The 22,396-nt window shown below is 49.7% G+C and overlaps 1 protein-coding gene across 1 annotated transcript in view; it reads left to right on the top strand.

The window, feature by feature from the left end:
- The window catches only part of LOC140387426 (perilipin-2-like), a 94,063-nt gene extending 72,247 nt beyond the window's left edge, over positions 1 to 21,816 (top strand). Inside the window, 2 exon segments of the mRNA XM_072470520.1 lie at positions 17,954 to 18,304; positions 18,306 to 21,816. Of these exon segments, the coding sequence (XP_072326621.1) occupies positions 17,954 to 18,304; positions 18,306 to 18,359 (405 nt within the window). The 3' untranslated portion in view covers positions 18,360 to 21,816.
- Positions 21,817 to 22,396: the final 580 nt, after the last annotated feature.

The raw sequence follows: 22,396 nt of genomic DNA, 5'->3' as shown, positions 1-22,396 counted from the left end.
GTGTCCAGCGGCGCCACATTCGACCGAGAACCAGGCCGCTGGCCAGGAGGGGGGGGCTTCTACTAGGACTGGGGGGTACTGGTGGGGGGTGGCCAGGGGGTGGTCTGTAGGGTCGCGGTTGGTGGGTTGGGATCGTGCACGGCCAGCGCCACGCTGTACGGCGCGACCGGTGAAGGTCGTCAGCCGTGCGCATGCTCGGCCCGGGACCCGGCCATTTTCCGGCCGTTTCCGGCATGGCCCGCGGGGGTTTCACTCTGCGCCGGTACTAGCCGATTCAGGTACCCGTGAGGGTTTTGCACCAGTTTTACAGTCAGGAAAGTCCACACATGCTCCACTGACGTCAACACTCAGGGCGGGAATCTCCGCTGCCTGACGCCGATATTGTAATCGGCGATCGGGCGGAGTATTCCTGTTCATGACCGAACCGGGGGCGGTGCCTGTTTTCGGATGCTTCGCCTCTCCAGGGGGGCACTATCTGGCAGGTCAAATCTGTGCGCAGCCGACGCCACGTTATACGCCGCGACTGCTGCAAGTCGTCGCCGTGCGCTGCGCAGCCACGGACCGGGCAATTCTTCAGGCATTTATATTGGGAAGGCTGTGCGTTTTACATGATGGGGCTGCTAACCCATCACCGGTTGGAACATCGGTGCCGAGGCGGCACCAATGTTTTCATCGTAAAACCAGACACTTCCTTCAGACATAGCCTCAAAATCGGAGAATCTAGCCGCTTAGTCCCCCCTTGTGGTCATAAAGCGGGATGCAATTCAGTGTTCCATGCCATTTATGCATGGCGTGTAACGCGAGGGATTCCCAGGGAATCGCATCCCAGTATCGGGCTGCATCTTAAGCAGGTGGCCCAATATTGAGGTCCCGTGGCCGCGCTCCCCCCCCCCCAAACTACGAGGGTGACCTGACCCACCTCCTCCCCAGGGACTCCTGTAATAGGGAGACCACCCATCTCTGGGACCCCTGTAATAGGGAGGCCGCACAGAGACCCCCCTCCCCACCCCCCACACAGACCCCACCCCTATCCTGCCAAAAAAGTGACCCCTGCCTGGAAGCTAGAGAGCAGTCCAGCCAGGGGCAATAAGAAGCATTATAGCTGTGATACCTACCTTTCAGCTCCACATGGCCATTTCTGGTAGGAGAGCAGCTGTGCCACGTCTAGTTCCCACCAATCCATGAGCTGCAAAGCATTCAGACAGCTTGTAAAAACTGTGATCCATTCCTATCCTTTCACGCATCCAAGATTGAACCCCAATGTTTGTAAACGTTGACCAGATCAATGAGATGAAAATGCAGTGAAATCACACACTTGAGTGACTGGAATACACTCAGTGCTTGGAATGTACTTACATCTCTTTGATGTGCACAATGTTTACAATCATTGGGGTTTCGCCACTTAGACCACTGAAGCCTGAAGGGATATGAATGGATCAAAGCTGCAGATGGTTTTTACAAGCTGTCAATCACAGACCACTATTAGAAAGCTCGGAATGGCTTGCACAGCTGCTCACCTTCCAGGAATGGATACATGGAGCGGCAAGGTAAGTATTACAGATCTACAGATCTAATGCTTCTCACTGCCCCTGTCTGGATTACTGTCTCTAGCTGACAGGGGTCCCGTTTCTGGGAGGCGGGGGGGTGCTGCATGTGAGAGAGGACTGTGGAGGGAGCTCCTTTAGGCAGGGGGTCCCTGTCGGGGGTCTCCCTAATAAAGGGAACTGTGGGGGTTCTCCCTATTAGAGGAGTCCCTGTGGGGGGTGGATGATGGTGGGGGGGGGGGGACTGCTAGAGGAGGTGTGGGCAGGCAGTGCATTGTTGGGGGGGAGGGGTGGGGGGGGGTTGCCCTCAGGTGGGCTCTGCCAGCATGGCCCTGGTGGGTGGACCTCAAGGTCCACTGTCCTGCTGTATTCTCTGACAATCCTCTTCACTATCCTCAACTCCACCAATTTTTGTGTCGTCTACGAACTTACTAATCAGACCAGCTTATGAGGAAAGGTTGAGGGAGCTAGGGCTTTTCTCTTTGGAGCAGAGGAGGATGAGAGACGACTTAATAGAGGTTTCATAGAATTTACAGTGCAGAAGGAGGCCATTCGGCCCATCGAGTCTGCACCGGCTCTTGGAAAGAGCACCCTACCCAAGGTCAACACCTCCACCCTATCCCCATATCCCAGTAACCCCACCCAACACTAAGGGCAATTTTGGACACAAAGGGCAATTTATCATGGCCAATCCACCTAACCTGCACATCTTTGGACTGTGGGAGGAAACCGGAGCACCCGGAAGAAACCCACGCACACACGGGGAGGGCGTGCAGACTCCGCACAGACAGTGACCCAAGCCGGAATCGAACCTGGGACCCTGGAGTTGTGAAGCAATTGTGCTATCCACAATGCTACCGTGCTGCCCTGGTTTATAAGATGATGAGGGGGATAGATAGAGTGGACGTTCAGAGACTATTTCCTCGGGTGGATGTAGCTGTTACAAGGGAGCATAACTATCAGGTTCAGGGTATAGGAGGGATGTCCGAGGTAGGTTCTTTATTCAGAGAGTGGTTAGAGTGTGGAATGGACTGCCTGCTGTGATAGTGAAGTCGGACACTTTAGGAACTTTCAAGCGGTTATTGGATAGTCACATGGAGCACACCAGAATGACAAGGAGTGGGATAGCTTGATCTTGGTTTCGGACAATGCTCGGCACAACATTGAGGGCTGAAGGGCCTGTTCTGTGCTGTACTGTACTGTTCTATGTCAGGTTCACGATTGCTGAGACCATAAGTGATCCGCGCCCACGTTATTCCCGGCGGCAGGGACCGGTGAATCATGGGAGGGCAGAGCAAAGAGCGGTGGGGCCCGCTAAATAGATGCAAATGGGTCATTAAAACACACATTCTGATTTGCATTGGCAAAATGAATAAAGCCACACCTCAAGAAATCATCTCCTTTGTTCACGATTTCAGTTTCCTCTTAATCTTTTGTTCCCCAGTGGCCCTGGAGCTCTGGGCACAGCTCACACCAGCAATGTTTTGGCCTTCCGCGGAATCTCCGGAGATGCTCTCTCCAGCAGATTCAGTTGTGAGATCCTGGCCTGTTTGTGTCACTGGCCTTCTTTCCTTTACTACAAAATGACCCACCTTCAGTTCTTCACACAGTCCTGCTGCTTGGCTTGCTGGCAGCTACAAAATGGAGGATTCTCTCCTCCATGATTTCACGCCAAGACCATGTGACGTCAGTGTACAACCTGCTCTCTGCTGCCACTTCTGGTGGGAAGACTTAATCGATTTTTGAAACAAATCTGTTCCTGGGGCAGCGCGCTGACATCAGGGGGAGGCAGCCTGCCCCTCTGGACTCCGGGCCTGCGTACGGCTAGATCCGGCTGAGCGGGGCACATGTGCACGGGATGGCCAGCATTCGTGAAAGCCGTTCACGGTCGTTGGGCACATCTTTCCGCGATCAGGACCATCGCGGCTGACTGCTCTGCGGCCCTCCCCAACATCTACCGTGACACACCCATGGGTTACGATCCTGAGTTTGAAAATGATTGATCTAATTGAAGGATTGAATGGCCCATGTTCCTACAATTCAAGAAAAGTGAAATTTTCCAGATGTGAATCTGAAGATTGGAGATGCAGAGATAAGCGGCCACAATAAAAAATAAAAGACTAGGGATGGTTAGGTATTCGGGGCCAAACTAAATTATGAGTGTAAATCCTGTCCACCAATCTGTATTCGAAATCCACAAAGAATGGTGGTGGTTGCTGATGTAGAATGCTGAGGGGCGACCTGATAGAAGTTTACAAAATTATGACAGACAGGGATAGAGTGGATCGTCAGAAGCTTTTCCCCAGGGTGGAAGAGTCAATTACTAGGGGACATACATTTAAGGTGCGAGGGCCAAGTTTGAGGAGATGAGCGAGGGAAGTTTTTTACACAGAGGGTAGTGGGTGCCTGGAACTCGCTGCCGGAGGAGGTGGAGGAAGCAGGAACAGAGGGTAGTGGGTGCCTGGAACTCGCTGCCGGAGGAGGTGGAGGAAGCAGGAACAGAGGATAGTGGGTGCCTGGACCTCGCTGCCGGAGGAGGTGGTGGAAGCAGGAACGATAGTGACGTTTAAGGGGCACCTTGACAAATGCATGAATAGGATGGCAATAGAGGGATACGGAACCCATAAATGTAGAAGGTTTTAGGTTAGACGGGCAGCATGGTTGGCGCAGGCTTGGAGGGCCGAAGGGCCTGTTCCTGTTCTGTATTTTTCTTTGTTCCCTGTTCTAATAACAGTCGTTGAGTCTTTTCCAGCTGCAAGACTAAATTTAATCAGAACTAGTTGGGTGGGCTAACATTAACTTGAGGCCAATTTCAAGCAAAGATTATACTGTGCTCATTCGAGTTCAGTATTTTTAAATAGTCCAGTTCAAAATTAAATGGTTTAAAAGCACGTTGGTACATTTCCTTTTTTACATAAGAAATGGCATGTATCAGTGTAACCGTGGGCCATGCACCCTCCTTGCCTTGTATGGTGAAGAAGTTATTGTCTTGCTTATTTTAACCCACTTAATCATATTGAGGTAGACAAGCCTTCTTCTGTGTTTTGACATATTGAAGCAATGTCCAAGAATAGCTTGGAATGATCATCAATCTCAAGGGGCGAGTCATCAGTTCTATCTCGTACTTTCTCGGTCTTTCCCTCTCTCCAGTGCTCTCTCTAAGTGTTGATGCAACTTTTCTGAAATCTACTTTGTGTTCATTCCTGCTCTACCTGTCACCTCCTCCTTCCTTGATTTCTGTTTCCTGAGCAGGTTCAATACCACAAATCAGGACCTCACAGCCGGGACACCGATAGCTACAGACACTTTGTGCAAAGCTCTCGTCTGCATTTATTTCGAAACTTATAGTGACACTGCTAAATTATTTCTCAATTTTCTATTTTCAACAGAGACCTTTCTTAAAGACAATTCCTGAGTTGGTCTTTTCAAAGTTTTCTTAGACCTTGAAGGACAAATGAGTTGGGCCATCTCTGTAGTAGTGAAGATCGAAATGTAGCTCACGGTTAGGATTAATTAAAAGTGTCAACTTTTTACAAATCCCAGCTGGTTATAAAGACACTGAACTATTGATTGTAACACTTTTAAACGCCTCCTATAGGCAGAGACCAAACAAGACAATTAATCCATCCATAGGGCTGCCCTTTCTTTCATCGCTGTTGGAGGGAGGAATAAACAGCCCATTATTGGCTCGTGTACAGAGGTCTTCGAGTATAGCAAGTGTTCTGAGGGTTCTACTTGCCTTGTGTTTGTAGATTGCACACTTGCTAATAATTAAATATAGTGATGAAGAGTTCTTTATGTGGAAGTAGAAACACAGGAATTAGCTGAAGAATCCATACTGCGATGAGGAACATCCTGCAGGGAGGGACACACTGCAGGGAGGGACACACTGCAGGGAGGGACACACTGCGGTGAGGGACACACTGCAGGGAGGGACACACTGCGGTGAGGGACACACTGCAGTGAAGGACACACTGCAGTGAGGGACACACTGCAGGGAGGGGCACACTGCGGTGAGGGACACACTGCAGTGAAGGACACACTGCAGTGAGGGACACACTGCGGGGAGGGACACACTGCGGGGAGGGACACACTACAGGGAGGGACACACTGCAGTGAGGGACATACTGCAGGGAGGGACACACTGCAGGGAGGGACACACTGCACTGAGGGACACACTGCAGTGAGGGACACACGCAGTGAGGGACACACTGCAGGGAGGGACACACTGCAGTGAGGGACACACTGCAGGGAGGGACACATTGTAGTAACGGACAAACTGCAGTGAGGGACACACTGCAGGGAGGGATACACTGCAGTGAGGGACACACTGCAGGGAGGGACACATTGTAGTAACGGACAAACTGCAGTGAGGGACACACTGCAGGGAGGGACACATTGCAGTAACAGACAAACTGCAGTGAGGGTCACACTGCAGGGAGGGACACATTGCAGTAACGGACAAACTGCAGTGAGGGACACACTGCAGGGAGGGACACATTGCAGTAACGGACAAACTGCAGTGAGGGACACACTGCAGGGAGGGACACATTGCAGTAACGGACAAACTGCAATGAGGGACACACTGCAGTGAGGGATATACTGCAGTGAGGGACATACGCAGTGAGGGACACACTGCAGGGTGGGACACACTGCAGGGAGGGATACACTGCAATGAGGGACTGATGTGCCATCAATCAACACAAGACGAGTAGTGAACGAAACTGAGGCTTTAATAAGCTAAACAGAAAGACTCCTGGCCTCTGATCCCGAACTGGGGCAGGGCTGGAGGTCGGCCACCTTTATCCCGAACCTGAGGGGAGGCGGAGCCATCAGGCAGTGGTTTACCACAATACATGGAATACAGTAACAGTTTACGACAATACATATAATATACAAACCGGTTTACCACATTCACCCTCTGTTAAAAAAAGAGTCCAGCGGGGGTGAAGTGGACTTAAAGGTCGAGTCTGTCGGGGGCTTTGACCTTCCGCCGTGATCGCCTTAGCCCCGGCTGTGGTGTGTGCACTGGTGTCGGGACCTGCACATCCAGGAACGTATTGTCCTCTTCTTCACCCAGTAGTTGAGTTGGTGGAGGGGGGCCTGCGGGTGCCAAATCTTGAAGTAGCCGGGTAGTGGTGGAGGGAGACGGTGTAGGATCGGGGGTGGTGGTGATGGTCGCTGGGGAACCTGCAGGTGCCAAATCCCGGAGGGAGAATGTGTCCTGCCGCCCATGATGTGCCACGTAGGCATATTGTGGGTTGGCATGGCGGTGCAGGACCTTATCGACGAGGGCGATCCGATTTATGACTCCTCGCATCCTTCCGGAGGAGGACGGGCCCTAGGACTGTTAGCCAGGACAGGAGTGAGACCCCGGAGGTGGACTTCCTGGGGAAGGCAAACATACGATCGTGAGGGGTCTCATTGGTGGCAGTGCACAGGAGCGACGAGATGGAGTAGAGCGCATCGGGAAGGACCTCCTGCCAGCGGGAGACTGGGAGACTTCTAGACCGTAGGGCCAGAAGGACGACCTTCCAGACCATCACGTTCTCCCTCTCCACCTGCCAGTTTCCCCGGGGGTTGTAGCTGGTCGTCCTGCTGGAGGCGATGCCCTTGCTGAGCAGGAACTGACGCAACTGGGGGCTCATTGAGCTTCCCAGGTCGGTACAAGATCTCATAGTTGTAGGTGGAGAGCTCGATCCTCCACCTCAGAATCTTGTCATTCTCGATTTTGCCCGGCCATGAAGGCAACCGACCGTTGGTCAGTGAGGAGAGTGAATCGCCTGCCGGCCCGGTAATGCCTCCAATGTCGCACAGCGTCTACAATGGCCTGGGCTTCCTTTTCCATGGAGAAGTGTCGACTTTCGGAGGCATGGAGGGTACGGGAGAAGAGTGCCACGGGCCTGCCCGCCTGGTTGAGGGTAGCGGCCAGGGCAAAGTCGGAGGTTAAAGAGCTTGGCGGTGTGGAGGAAATTTTGGAGGTTTGCGTCATGGTCATAAGAACATAAGAACTAGGAGCAGGAGTAGGCCATCTGGCCCCTCGAGCCTGCTCCGCCATTCAATGAGATCATGGCTGATCTTTTGTGGACTCAGCTCCACTTTCCGGCCCGAACACCATAACCCTTAATCCCTTTATTCTTCAAAAAACGATCTATCTTTATCTTAAAAACATTTAATGAAGGAGCCTCTACTGCTTCACTGGGCAAGGAATTCCATAGATTCACAACCCTTTGGGTGAAGAAGTTCCTCCTAAACTTGGTCCTAAATCTACTTCCCCTTATTTTGAGGCTATGCCCCCTAGTTCTGCTTTCACCCGCCAGTGGAAACAACCTGCCCACATCTATCCTATCTATTCACTTCATAATTTTATATGTTTCTATAAGATCCCCCCTCATCCTTCTAAATTCCAGCGAGTACAGTCCCAGTCTACTCAACCTCTCCTCGTAATCCAACCCCTTCAGCTCTGGGATTAACCTAGTGAATCTCCTCTGCACACCCCCCAGCACCAGTACGTCCTTTCTCAAGTAAGGAGACTCCAGTAAGGGCATTTTGAGAGGTTTACCGCGTGGTGCTGGTCGGTCCCCTCAAAAGATTCCCCGCCCCCGGAACTCATTTCAACAGCCGCAGAGACCAGAGACAAGGGAAGGTAGTCCTCACAATCTTCCACTGGTGCCTCACTCGAAGCCTGCGCAGGTCGTTACGGGACCGAATGGAGATAGAGACGCTGACATGACGGAGGCAGCAGACTCTGACTCCGAGATGGAGACACAGGATGCATCAGAGGGGGAATCCTCGGGTCCACGGGCCGTGGATGCACAACCGCGCCGTTCATCACGGAAGCGCAGGTCTCCGTCTCGTTACACGCCGCCTGATCCAGCGCCGCGTGCAAATGGCGTCCGGCCTGCGGCCAAACGAGTCCGATGCCTTCCTTCGCCAGGGTCTTCGGTGGATTCCTTGGACTTTGAGGGGGAGGGATGTTATAACCTGCCTACTTACCATTGGCTGGGGACTAATGACTATCCCACATACCTGTGGGAGTATGAGCTTCCCCAATGAGGGGGGCGGAGAAACTCCTAGTATAAATAAGCTGGCCAGTTCAGGAACCAGGAGGAAGGAGTATGTAGCAAGGGAAGTTACTGCTACTGTTATGTGTATATGTTATAGTAAATAAATGTTATTACTTTGTGTCCTTAAAACTCGTGCTGGATTCTTCGTGGCCCTTACAAAAGAGACCAAAACTGAACACAATACTCCAGGTGTGGCCTCAGTAACACCTTAAACCAACTTTTTGCGACTCATGCACTGGCACACCCAGGTCTCTCTGCACAGCAGCATGTTTTAATATTTTATAATTTAAATAATAATCCGTTTTGCTGTTATTCCTACCAAAATGGATAACCTCACATTTGTCAACATTGTATTCCATCTGCCAGACCCTAGCCCATTTACTTAACCTATCCAAATCCTTCTGCAGACTTCCAGTATCCTCTGCACATTTTGCTTTACCACTCATCTTAGTGTCGTTTGCAAACTTGGACACCTTGCCCTTGGTCCCCAACTCCAAATCATCTATGTAAATTGTGAACAATTGTGGGTCCAACACTGATCCCTGAGGAACACCACTAGCTACTGATTGCCAACCAGAGAAACAACCATTAATCCCCACTCTTTGCTTTCTATTAATTAACCAATCCTCTATCCATGCTACCACTTTACCCTTAATGCCATGCATCGTTATCTTATGCAGCAACCTTTTGTGTGACACCTTGTCAAAGGCTTTCTGGAAATCCAGATATACCACATCCACTGGCTCCCCGTTATCTACCACACTGGTGATGTCCTCAAAAAATTCCACTAAATTAGTTAGGCACGACCTGCCCTTTATGAATCCATGCTGCGTCTGCCTAATGGGACAATTTCCATCCAGATGCCTCGCTGTTTCTTCCTTGATGATAGATTCAAGCATCTTCCCTACTACCGAAGTTAAGCTCACTGGCCTATAATTACCCGCTTACTGCCTACCTCCATTTTTAAACAGTGGTGTCACGTTTGCTAATTTCCAATCTGCCGGGACCACCCCAGACTCTAGTGAATTTTGGTAAATTATCACTAGTGCATTTGCAATTTCCCTAGCCATCTCTTTTAGCACTCTGGGATGCATTCCATCAGGGCCAGGAGACTTGTCTACCTTTAGCCCCATTAGCTTGCCCATCACTACCTCCTTAGTGATAACAATCCTCTCAAGGTCCTCACCTGTCATAGCCTCATTTCTATCAGTCACTAGCATGTTATTTGTGTCTTCCACTATGAAGACCGACCCCAAAAAGCTGTTCAGTTCCTCAGCCATTTCCTTATCTCCCATTGTTAAATCTCCCTTCTCATCCTCTAAAGGACCAATATTTACCTTAGCCACTCTTTTTTGTTTTATATATTTGTAGAAACTTTTACTATCTGTTTTTATATTCTGAGCAAGTTTACTCTCGTAATCTATTTTACTCTTCTTTATAGCTTTTGTAGTAGCTTTCTGTTGCCCCCTAAAGATTCCCCAGTCCTCTAGTCTCCCACTAATCTTTGCCACTTTGTATGGTTTTTCCTTCAGTTTGATACTCTCCCTTATTTCCTTAGATATCCACGGTCGATTTTCCCTCTTTTTACCGTCCTTCCATTTTGTTGGTATAAACCTTTGCTGAGCACTGTGAAAAATCACTTGGAAGGTTCTCCACTGTTCCTCAACTGTTTCACCATAAAGTCTTTGCTCCCAGTCTACTTTAACTAGTTCCTCTCTCATCCCATTGTAATCTCCTTTGTTTAAGCACAAAACACTAGTGTTTGATTTTACCTTCTCACCCTCCATCTGTATTTTAAATTGCACCATATTGTGACCGCTCCTTCTGAGAGGATCCCTAACTATGAGATCATGAATCAATCCTGTCTCATTACACAGGACCAGATCTAGGACCGCTTGTTCCCTCGTAGGTTCCATTACATACTGTTCCAGGAAACTATCGCGGATACATTCTATAATCTCCTCCTCAAGGCTGCCTTGACCGACCTGGTTAAACCAATCGACATGTAGATTAAAATCCCCCATGATAACTGCTGTACCATTTCTACATGCATCCGTTATTTCTTTGTTTATTGCCTGCCATAATGTTACTATTTGGTGGCCTATAGACTACTCCTATCAGTGACTTTTTCGCCTTACTATTCCTGATTTCCACCCAAATGGATTCAACCTTATCCTCCATAGTACTGATGTCATCCCTTACTATTGCCTGAATGTCATCCTTAAAGAACAGAGCTACACCACCTCCCTTACCATCCACTCTGTCCTTTCGAATAGTTTGATACCCTCGGATATTTAACTCCCAGTCGTGACCATCCTTTAACCATGTTTCAGTAATGGCCACGAAATCAGAATCATTCATGATGATTTGCGCCATCAACTCATTTACCTTATTCCGAATACTACGAGGTAAAGTACACTTATGTTGGCTTTTTTACTTCTGTTTTGAATCTTAGCACCTCGATCAGTAAACTCTCCTAAGTTATATTTCCTCTTAACTTTTCTCCCAATTTTCCTTGTCGTTGAACCCATATCTTCATGTAACAACCTGTCGCGTCGCTTACCATTAATGTTTTTACTTCCCGTTTTATTCCTTTTAGTATTACTGAGCCTATTCACTGAGCTCCCATCAGTCACTGTACCTTGTACTGTTGCCCTTTTTGATTTTTGACTGTGGCTTCTCTGCCTTACACTTTTCCCCTTACTGCCTTTTGTTTCTGTCCCTGTTTTACAACCTTCCAATTTCCTGCATCGGTTCCCATCCCCTCCCCAACAGCTCTAGCAAACACCCCCCCTAGAACATCGGTTCCAATCCTGCCCAGGTGCAGACCGTCTGGTTTGTACTGATCCCACCTCCCCCAGAACCGGTTCCAATGCCCCAGGATTTGAATCCCTCCCTCTTGCACCATCTCTCGAGCCACGCATTCACCCTATCTACTTGACATTCCTACTCTGACTAGCTCATGGCACTGGTAGCAATCCTGAGATTACTACCTTTGAGGTTATACTTTTTAGTTTAACTCCTAACTCCCTGAATTCAGCTTGTAGGTCCTTGTCCCGTTTTGTACCTATATCGTTGGTGCCTATGTGCACCACGACAGCTGGCTGTTCACCCTCCCCCTCCAGAATGCCCTGCAGCCGCTCCGAGACATCCTTGACCCTTGCACCAGGGAGGCAACATACCATCCTGGAGCCTCGATTGCGTCCGCAGAACCGCCTGTCTATTCCCCTTACGATTGAGCCCCTTATCACTATCACCCTGCCATTCTTCTTCCTGCCCTGCTGCACAGCAGAGCCAGCCACAGTGTCATGAACCTGGCTGCTGCTGCCTTCCCCTGGTGAGCCATCTCCCTCAACAGTATCCAAAGCGGTATATCTGTTTTGCAGGGAGATGACTGCAGGGGACACCTGCACTGCCTTCCTACTCTTGCTCTGTCTTTTGGTCACCCATTTTCTATCTCCCTCAGTAACTTTCACCTGCGGTGTGACCAACTCGCTAAACGTGCTATCCACGACGTCCTCAGCATCGTGGATACTCCAAGGTGAGTCCATCCGCAGCTCAGAGCCGTCAAACGGTCTAACAGGAGCTGGAACTGGACACACTTCTTGCACGTGAAGGAGGCAGGGACAGTGGACGTGTCCCTGAGCTCCCACATCGCACACGAGGAGCATGACACGTGTCTGGGATCTCCTGCCATGTCTTAAACCTTAGGCAAACGTATACAACTACAATTCCAAAAAACGAAAGAAAAAATAAATAAATTAGACAATGAAAAGAAAAACTACTTACCAGTCACTTACCAGGGATAAAAAGCACCTCCTCCCCCCACGCTTTGAATTTCCACCTAGCTTCAAATTCCCAAACTCACTCTTGGTTGTGCCTCACTCTGGCTGTGTCTTCTCTGAATTGACTCCCCTCCCCCACCTGCTTTTAGATCAAAGTAGTTTAAATTGACTGACACTTAACTGCCAACCAGTTATGTGAGTGGGTGGGGCAGCCCTTGTTAACCCACACTGCACAATACTAGGTTAATTTAAATTAATTTAAACTCCTGAAATGTAAAAGGAGCTGCCTTACTGATTTAATTCAATTCCCACCTAGATTCAAATTCCCAAACTCACTCTTAGCTGTGCCTCACTCTGGCTGTGTCTTCTGTGGCTCACTGGGAGAACTCACTGCTGGTCCTGCTGGTCATAGCCATAGATGGTGACGTTATCTAAGTACGGGATTGTGGCCCGCAGCCCGTACTGGTCAACCATTCGGTCCATTTTTCGCTGGAAGACCGAGACCCCATTGGTGAAGCCGAAGGGGACCCTGAGGAAATGGTAGAGGCGGCCATCTGCCTCGAAGGCAGTGTATTGGTGGTCCTCCGGGCGGATAGGGAGCTGGTGGTACGCGGACTTCAAGTCGACTGTGGAGAAGACTCGATACTGCGCAATCTGATTGACCATGTCAGATATGCGGGGGAGGGGGTACGCATTGAGCTGCGTGAACCGGTTAATCGTCTGACTGTCGTCGATGACCATCCGGTGCTTCTCCCAGTCTTGACGACCACTACTTGGGCGCTCCAGGGGCTGATACTGCTCCTGGTGGTGATGGGCTTACAGTCCAGGGTGAGGTTAGCGAAGAGCGAGGGTGGGGCGACCTTAAGGCTTGTGAGGCTACAGATGGTGAGGGGGGGGCAGGGGTCCACCGAACTTTAAGGTAAGGCACTGGAAGTCGAGGCCCAGTAATAGGGAAGCGCAGAGATGGGGGAACGATGTAGAGCTTAAAGTTAGTGTACTATACGCCTTGTACGGAAATGGTCGCGACACAGTACCCCCAGATTGTTACGGAATGTGATCCGGAAGCCAGGGAGATTTTCTGGGTTGCGGGTAAAATTGGGAGGGAGCAGCGCCTTATCGTATCTGGGTGTATAAAGTTTTCTGTGCTCCCGGAGTCGAAGAGGCAGGCCGTCTCGTGCCCGTTGATCCGGACGGTCATCGTGGATTTTCTGAGTTGGTGAGGTAGAGACTGGTCGAGTGTGATGGAGGCGAGCTTCGGAAGGTGGTGGGTGGGCCGTTTGGACGTAGCAGTGACCAGCGTACGACCGGGTGAGCAGGGGCCCCGGGAGATGGCGGAGCGGTTCCAAGATGGCGGCCCCCATGGGTCGCGCGTGGCGGGTGGAGTACAAGGTGGCGGCGAAGATGGCAGCCCCCATGGGTCGCACATGGCGAGTGGCAGCGAAGATGGTGGCGCCCACGTGTGGCACATGGCGGGTGGCGCGGCAGATGGGGGAGGTCCCGACAGGCAACAGGCAGCGCTGTTGGGCCTAAGAAGTTTAGGGACAGGTCGGGCCTGGCAGACTTTGGCGAAGTGGTCCTTCCTCCCACATCCGTTGCAAGTCACGTTCCGTGCAGGGCAGCGTTGTCTGGGGTGCTTACCCTGGCCGCAAAAGTAGCATTTCGGGCTTCCGGCATTGGCGGGCTGCTGCGCGGCACAGGCTTGCGCTGCACTCGAGTCGGGTGATGGCGGCGGTCACAACGTCCACGAGGGTCGGAGGTGTAGGCCACTTCCAGGGAGTTTGAGAGCTGCCCTGTCTCTGGTAGGCCGAACGTACCCCCTTCTAGCAAGCGCTGGCGGATGTAATTGGATTTAATACCCGCGACGTAGGCGTCCCTGATCAGCAGCTCCGTATGTTGGGCAGCCGATACCGCCTGGCAAGCACAGTTCCATCCGAGTACCCGTAAGGCACGCAGGAACTCGGCTTGTGATTCTCCGGGGCGTTGTCGCCTCGTGGCAAGGAGGTGCCACAGCTCGTTTACTGTCTTTACGTACTGTCCCTTCAGCAGCATTATCGCCTCCGAATACGAGGGGACGACCCTGACCTATGCAAGAAATCCAGGTACGACCTCCGCAAAGCCATCCGGAATGCCAAGAGAGAATATCAGACCAAGCTAGAGTCACAGACAGACTCTCGGCGGTTGTGGCAAGGACTAAACAACATAACGGGCTACAAAGCGAAGCCGAACAGTATTTCTGGCAGCAGCACACCCCTCCCCGATGAACTCAATGCATTCTATGCTCGGTTCGAGCAGGTAACCAACAATCCGCTGGCGAGTGCCCCAGCAGCCCATAACTCACCCATACCCACCATCACAGCTTCCGGAGTCAGATTGGCCTTCCTGAAAGTGAACCCTCGGATGGCGACGGGCCCAGACGGGATCCCTGGTCGTGCATTCAGAGCCTGTGCGGACCAGCTGGCAGAGGTATTCACGGACATCTTTAACCTGTCCCTACTCCACTCCGATGTCCCCACCTGCTTCAAGAAGACCACCATCATACCGGTACCAAAGAAGAACCAGGCAACGTGCCTCAATGACTACTGACCAGTGGCCCTGACTTCAGTCGTAATGAAATGCTTCGAGAGGTTGATCATGAAGCGCATCACCTCCATGCTCCCAGAACGCCTTGATCCACTGCAATGCGCATACCGCTGCAACCGGTCCACATCAGACACCATTTCCCTGGCCCTACACTCATCCCGAGAGCATCTCGAAAACAAGGACTCCTACATTAGACTCCTATTTATTGACTACAGCTCCGCCTTCAACGCCATAATCCCAGCCAAGCTCATATCAAAGCTCCAAAACCTAGGACTTGGCTCCCCACTCTGCAACTGGATCCTCGATTTTCTGACCAACAGACCACAATCAGTAAGAATGAACAACAACACCTCCTCCACAATAGTCCTCAACACCGGCGCCCCTCAAGGCTGTGTACTTAGCCCCCTACTCTACACCCTGTACACACACGACTGCGTGGCAAAACTTGGTTCCAACTCCATCTACAAGTTTGCTGACGATACGACCATAGTGGGCCGGATCTCGAATAACGATGAGTCCGAATACAGGAGGGAGTTAGAGAACCTAGTGGAGTGGTGTAGCAACAACAATCTCTCCCTCAATGCCAGCAAAACTAAAGAGCTGGTAATTGACTTGCAGGAAGCAAAGTACTGTACACACCCCTGTCAGCATCAACGGGGCCGAGGTGGAGATGGTGAGCAGTTTCAAGTTCCTAGGGGTGCACATCTCCAAAAATCTGTCCTGGTCCACCCACGTCGACGCTACCACCAAGAAAGCACAACAGCGCCTATACTTCCTCAGGAAACTAAGGAAATTCGGCATGTCCACATTGACTCTTACCAACTTTTACAGATGCACCATAGAAAGCATCCTATCGGGCTGCATCACAGCCTGGTATGGCAACTGCTCGGCCCAGGACCGCAAGAAACTTCAGAGAGTCGTGAACACAGCCCAGCCCATCACACAAACCTGCCTCCCATCCATTGACTCCATCTACACCTCCCGCTGCCTGGGGAAAGCGGGCAGTATAATCAAAGATCCCTCCCACCCGGCTTACTCACTCTTCCAACTTCTTCCATCGGGCAGGATATACAGAAGTCTGAGAACACGCACGAACAGACTCAAAAACAGTTTCTTCCCCTCTGTCACCAGACTCCTAAATGACCCTCTTATGGACTGATTTCATTAACACTACACCCTGTATGCTTCATCCGATGCCAGTGCTTTTGTAGTTACATTGTAGCTGTTGTGTTACCCTATTATGTGTTTTCTTTTATTCCCCTTTCTTCTCATGTACTTAATGATCTGTTGAGCTGCTCGCAGAAAAATACTTTTCACTGTACCTCGGTACACGTGACAATAAACAAATCCAATCCAATCCAATCCAATCCGATAAGAAGGAAAACTTGCGGGCTCACCCGTGCATTGAGTATTTGCTGCTTTTGGAGGTCGGTGACATCTTCGGTGGAGGATCCGAGGTAAGCTTCGAAGCTTAGCCAGTGCTTGAATGTTGCAGTGGCGTCGGCTGCTTGTGGGTCCAGCTCAGGCTTGATCGATGAATTCATCTTAAAAGATTAGCTTATTAAATTGATGTGCCATCAAACAAAACAAGACGAGTAGTGAACAAAACTGAGTCTTTAATAAGCTAAACAGAAAGCCTCCTGGCCTCTGATCCCGAACTGGGGCACGGTCGGAGGTCGGCCACCTTTATACCGAGCCCGAAGGGGGGGGGGCGGAGCCATCAGGCAGTAGTATACCACAATACATGTAATATAGTAACAGTTCACCACAATACATATAATATACTAACAATGGTTTACTACAGGGACATACTGCAGTGAGGGACACACTGCAGGGAGGGACACACTGCAGGGAGGGACACACTGCAGTGTGGGAAATACTGAAATGAGGGACACACTGCAGTGAGGGACATACTGCAATGAGGGACACACTGCAGTGAGGGACATAGTGTAGTGAGGGACACACTGCAGTGAGGGACATACTGCAATGAGGGACGCACTGCAGTGAGGGACATACTGCAGGGAGAGACACACTGCAGGGAGGGACACACTGCAGTGAGGGACATACTGCAGTGAGGGACACACTGCAGTGAGGGACATACTGCAATGAGGGACGCACTGCAGTGAGGGACATACTGCAGGGAGAGACACATTGCAGGGAGGGACACACTGCAGTGAGGGACATACTGCACTGAGGGACATACTGCAGGGAGGGACATACGCACTGAGGGACACATTGTAGTGAGGGACACACTGTAGTGAGGGACATACTGCAGTGAGGGACACACTGCAGTGAGGGACAAACTGCAGTGAGGGACATACTGCAGGGAGGGACACACTGCAGTGAGGGACATACTGCAGTGAGGGACATACTGCAGGGAGGGACACACTTCAGGGAGGGACACACTGCAGGGAGGGACATATGCAGTGAGGGACACATTGTAGTGAGGGACACACTGTAGTGAGTGACATACTGCACTGAGGGACATACTGCAGGGAGGGACCTACGCAGTGAAGGACACACTGCAGCGAGGGACATACTGCAGGGAGGGACATACGCAGAGAGGGACATACGCAGTGAGGGACACATTGTAGTGAGGGACATACTGCAGTGAGGGACACACTGCAGGGAGAGACACATTGTAGTGAGGGACATACTGCAGTGAGGGACACACTGCAGGGAGAGACATACTGCAGTGAGGGACACACTGTAGTGAGGGACATACTGTGGTGAGGGACACACTGTAGTGAGGGACATACTGCAGTGAGGGACACACTGCAGGGAGAGACATGCTGCAGTGAGGGACACACTGCAGGGAGGGACATACGCAGTGAGGGACACATTGTAGTGAGGGACATACTGCAGTGAGGGACACACTGCAGGGAGAGACATACTGCAGCGAGGGACACACTGTAGTGAGGGACATACTGTGGTGAGGGATATGTTGATTGATTCTATGATTTTTTGCTTCTTACAGCTCCCTGGAATACCTCCAGAGGAGGATGAGATGAAACATGAGACGGAAGAGAATAAAAGTCAAGGCTGGCAATCTCTCGTCCCAGGACCGCCCAAGGAGGAAGAAATGATGCAAATATCTGAAGGAAAACCTGGATCGCAGATCACACAAGGGAACGAAGTAGAGTCCATACCCAATGAAAAAGTGATTACTACGACTCTAACAGGAGGAGAAGGGGGAAGGTCTGCACTTTCGAGCTCAGGTCAGAGTGAAAAGGAAGGCAGATGCCTAGAGTCTGAGATCCCTGGTGACCAATTACAGGAAGACCTCGAGCAACACATAGCTCAGATGCCAGTGTTTCCAGAGCAGCAAAGCCATCGGGGAGGATTTTAGGGTGTGTGGGCTGGGGCGACCCAATTCATTCTAATTTGAGAAGATTTTGGAGCTTCCAGAGCCCCAGAACCATAGCACAGGGAATTACGTACAGCGCTGGTGCAATGTTACAACATAGCAGTGCACATTGTTACCTTAAAATTGACCATGGTTACTGAAAAATGCTTGCTCACAAATCCTTCAAAGGAAAACATGCCTGGAATGTTACTAACAATCAGCTTAAAAGCTAGTGTCTAAATATATGACAGTCCTGCAGATCTACTTAAAATGTAAAATGTTTCGTTAGACTTTGGCTGCTTATGTAGAGAATGTAGAAATAAATACTAACTGGTGGGTGGGGTGGGGTGCAGATCAGAATGGCATCATGGAAGCATCATGTCAAAGAAGGTGGTGACAGAGTTAAATAGGGTGGAGTTTTACCTTCAGCAGCAGAACAAATGTGCAGACACTTGCCTCACCACAAGCAAATAGGTTGGGTCAGATTCATGATGGACACAGTCCAGGGATGAATGGGGCCTGGTAGGTTGTTGCATTTTAGATATTGGCGTGACAAACGCATGTCACATTTTTGGAAAAAGAAAAAACGAGTTATTCCCTACTGGTTCCTTCAGAGAGACTCCGGAAAACCTTCACCATCAGTGAAAACCCCCCACAATTTTTCCTTGGTTTAAGGCAGGGTTTCCCAAACGTTTCGAGTCTTGGAGCCCCTAGTGACCTCCCAAGAGCCATTTTTTTTGCCACAAATTAGATGCAAATACTAAAATCAAATGTAAAGAAGTATTTTCTAGCTATATCTATGCATATATTAGAAATCAGGAAGTGGCACAGAGTCACAAATGCAAACACCCGTTACATGGCCCCTCACATTAACTCTTGGCCAAGCCATTCTCCCATGGACCTTCACATTAACTCTTAGAACATTACAGCGCAGTACAGGCCCTTCGGCCCTCGATGTTGCGCTGAGCTGTGAAACCACTCTAAAGCCCATCTACACGATTCCCTTATCGTCTATATGTCTATCCAATTACCATTTGAATGCCCTTAGTGTTGGCGAGTCCACTACTGTTGCAGGCAGGGCATTCCACGCCCTTACTACTCTCTGAGTAAAGAACCTACATCTGACATCTGTCCTATATCTATCTCCCCTCAATTTAAAGCTATGTCCCCTCGTGCTAGACATCACGATCCGAGGAAAAAGGCTCTCACTGTCCACCCTATCCAATCCTCTGATCATCTTGTATGCCTCAATTAAGTCACCTCTTAACCTTCTTCTCTCTAACGAAAACAGCCTCAAGTCCCTCAGCCTTTCCTCATAAGATCTTCCCTCCATACCAGGCAACATTCTGGTAAATCTCCTCTGCACCCTTTCCAATGCTTCCACATCCTTCCTATAATGCGGCGACCAGAATTGCACGCAATACTCCAAATGCGGCCGCACCAGAGTTTTGTACAGCTGCAACATGACCTCATGGCTCCGAAACTCAATCCCTCTACCAATAGAGGAAGAGCTGTACGTGGTACAGGGTACATTTGGGATAGTGTCACGTGTACCTGATTCAATTTAAAGTGTCAGGTTTTTGTACCTTAATATTTCAGCAAAAATTCACGTTATTGATATAGAACATCATTTCTGCTCCTGTTTTCAGCCTTGAGGGTCCTGCACAGTTTGTTTGCATATTAATCAATAGAATCATAGAAATTTAGAGCTCAGAAAGAGGCCATTCGGCCCAGCATGCTTGTGCTTGTTGATCCCACTTGATTTGTAGCCTTACAGGTTTCAAGTGCATCTCCAAATACTTCTTAGTGTGCGACGAGGGTTTCTACCTCTATCACCCTTTCAGGTAGGGTGTTCCAGACCCTTGCCACACTCATTCCTCAGCACCCTTCTAATCCTTTTCATAATTACATTAAATATATGCACCCGGGTTAATCCTTCCTATCCATGCTATCTCGGGCTGGCATATTTTTGTACACCTCAATTAAATTTCTCCTCCGCCTCCTCTGTTCAAGGGAAAACAACCCATTTGAATTTGTTGGTCTGTGGATATGACTGGAGCAGAGGAGGAGAGAAGGCTCTCTGTGCTGCTCACTATAATGACGTCCCCTTTATTATGCTATTTGGTTTAGCTCTTTCAGTGTAATAGAAATCATGTAACCAGCATAGTTAGGGAAACAAAGGTAGTTTTAAGGGGTTTATATTTGTGTTGGTAAACATTAGAAATATGGCATAGTTTTAAGTGGGTTTAATTTAATGTTTCCGTGTCTGGAAGGATTCATGTTGGGGCTGTTTAGCACAGGGCTAAATCGCTGGCTTTGAAAGCAGACCAAGGCAGGCCAGCAGCACGGTTCAATTCCCGTACCAGCCTCCCTGAACAGGTGCCGGAATGTGGCGACTAGGGGCTTTTCACAGTAACTTCATTTGAAGCCTACTTGTCATAATAAGCAATTTTCATTCATTCATTTCATTGTTGGACAAAGATGTTCGTACGTGTGGGGGTTGGTGCAGTTCCAATTGTGCTTCTATTGCACTTAGAGAGGGCTACAGCATGAAGCATATATAAAAGGCATAAGCTTGTGGGTGTTGCATAATAACTGGGGTCTTTTACGGAAGAGAAACTTTTAAGTTTTAGTTGAGCTAATTTGATTGCAGTTGGAGATAGGTAGCGAGAGAGAAGGCAACTCTCACAGCTCTCCTAGACGTAATTTGTTTAGAAGGCTAGAGAGGGAACATCTTTCTCAGCTTTGCTAGAACAAAAGCCATACTATGGAGTAATGGTTAGGAAGATACGTGCAGAGATCTGAACAGCTGCTGGTTAAGGAAACTAGAGAAATGAAGAAATATTTCTAAGAAGTCTTGATGTTAAAGGTGCTAAAACAGACAACTGTTCAATAAAGACAGACAGAGCTGAGAAGGCTGAGGTGCCAGAAAGGTATCTGCAGTGAGTTTTCAGGTTTGTGAGATTGCAGAATGTGAGTTGAATTAAATATGGAAATCGATGGCTGGAGCTCAGAGTTTGTGTAAAAGCAGTTACGGCAAAGGAAACCTAAAAAGGGGTGGTGTAAAGCCCAGATTGGATTTACAGTTCAAAGTGGAGCAGAAACTTGGGTTTAAAACATCATTTGTAAAAACCTGAACTGGATTTCAGATTACAACTCATAAAGGAAAGCTTTTAATTATCAGAGAAGATTTTAAAGCATGTTTTAAAAGTGGAGTTTGGAAACTCTCATGTTGCAATCATCTGGGGGTATTCTGAAGAGTAATCTCCAAACATACAAATGTCAAGTGTATGTATTTGAATACAGCCAATCTGTGTGATTAAAAGGGACCTTGTGTTAATCGGACCATTGTAGCTTAAAATGAACTTTGTAATTCGTGTTAATCTTAAAATTGCTGTATAATTGTTAAACTAAGGGGGAAAATGCAGGAGTGTTGTATAATAATCCAACTTTTCATGTTTAATAAATGTTTTTTTTCTTGTTGTTAAAACTAATTAGCGGTCCTGTGAATCTGTTCCTCTGCGTTTTATCAAGTAAAAGTAAAAGTTACTGGGCGGGATTCTCCGTTTCAGAGACCATGGGCGAAATTCTCCTACCCGCCCCGCCACATTTCTGCCCCGACCGGCCGGCGGGAGTCTCCGTAACACCGGCCGGTCAATGGGGTTTCCCATTGTGGGGCAGCCCCACGCCGTCGGGAAACCCCCGGGCGCCGGCAAAACGGAGACTCCCGCCGGCGGAGAATGACGCCCAATGGGTGGGATTCTCCGTCGCCCGACGCCGATATCGTAATCGGTGATCGGGCGGAGAATCGACTCCGATGCCCGAATCGGGGCCGACGCCGGTTTGACACCGATCAACCATGCTCCGCCCCCTCAGAAATGGCATCAATGCGATGGCGCGTCATCGGCTGGCCCTCCCGCAATGCTCCGCTCCTGATGGGCCGAGTTCCCGACGGCGCGGGTCACGTGTCCTCACACAAAACGGGAAACCAACATGGTGGCTGCGGACTGTGTCCAGCGCTGTCACACTCGATCAGGATCCATGCCGCTGGCCGGGGGTCATCCGTGAGGGCTG

This window comes from Scyliorhinus torazame, chromosome 12, assembly GCF_047496885.1.
Source record: "Scyliorhinus torazame isolate Kashiwa2021f chromosome 12, sScyTor2.1, whole genome shotgun sequence".
Taxonomy (NCBI): domain Eukaryota; kingdom Metazoa; phylum Chordata; class Chondrichthyes; order Carcharhiniformes; family Scyliorhinidae; genus Scyliorhinus; species Scyliorhinus torazame.
The sequence above is the reverse complement of the archived record's forward strand: the minus strand, read 5'-3'. Positions and strand labels throughout refer to the sequence as shown.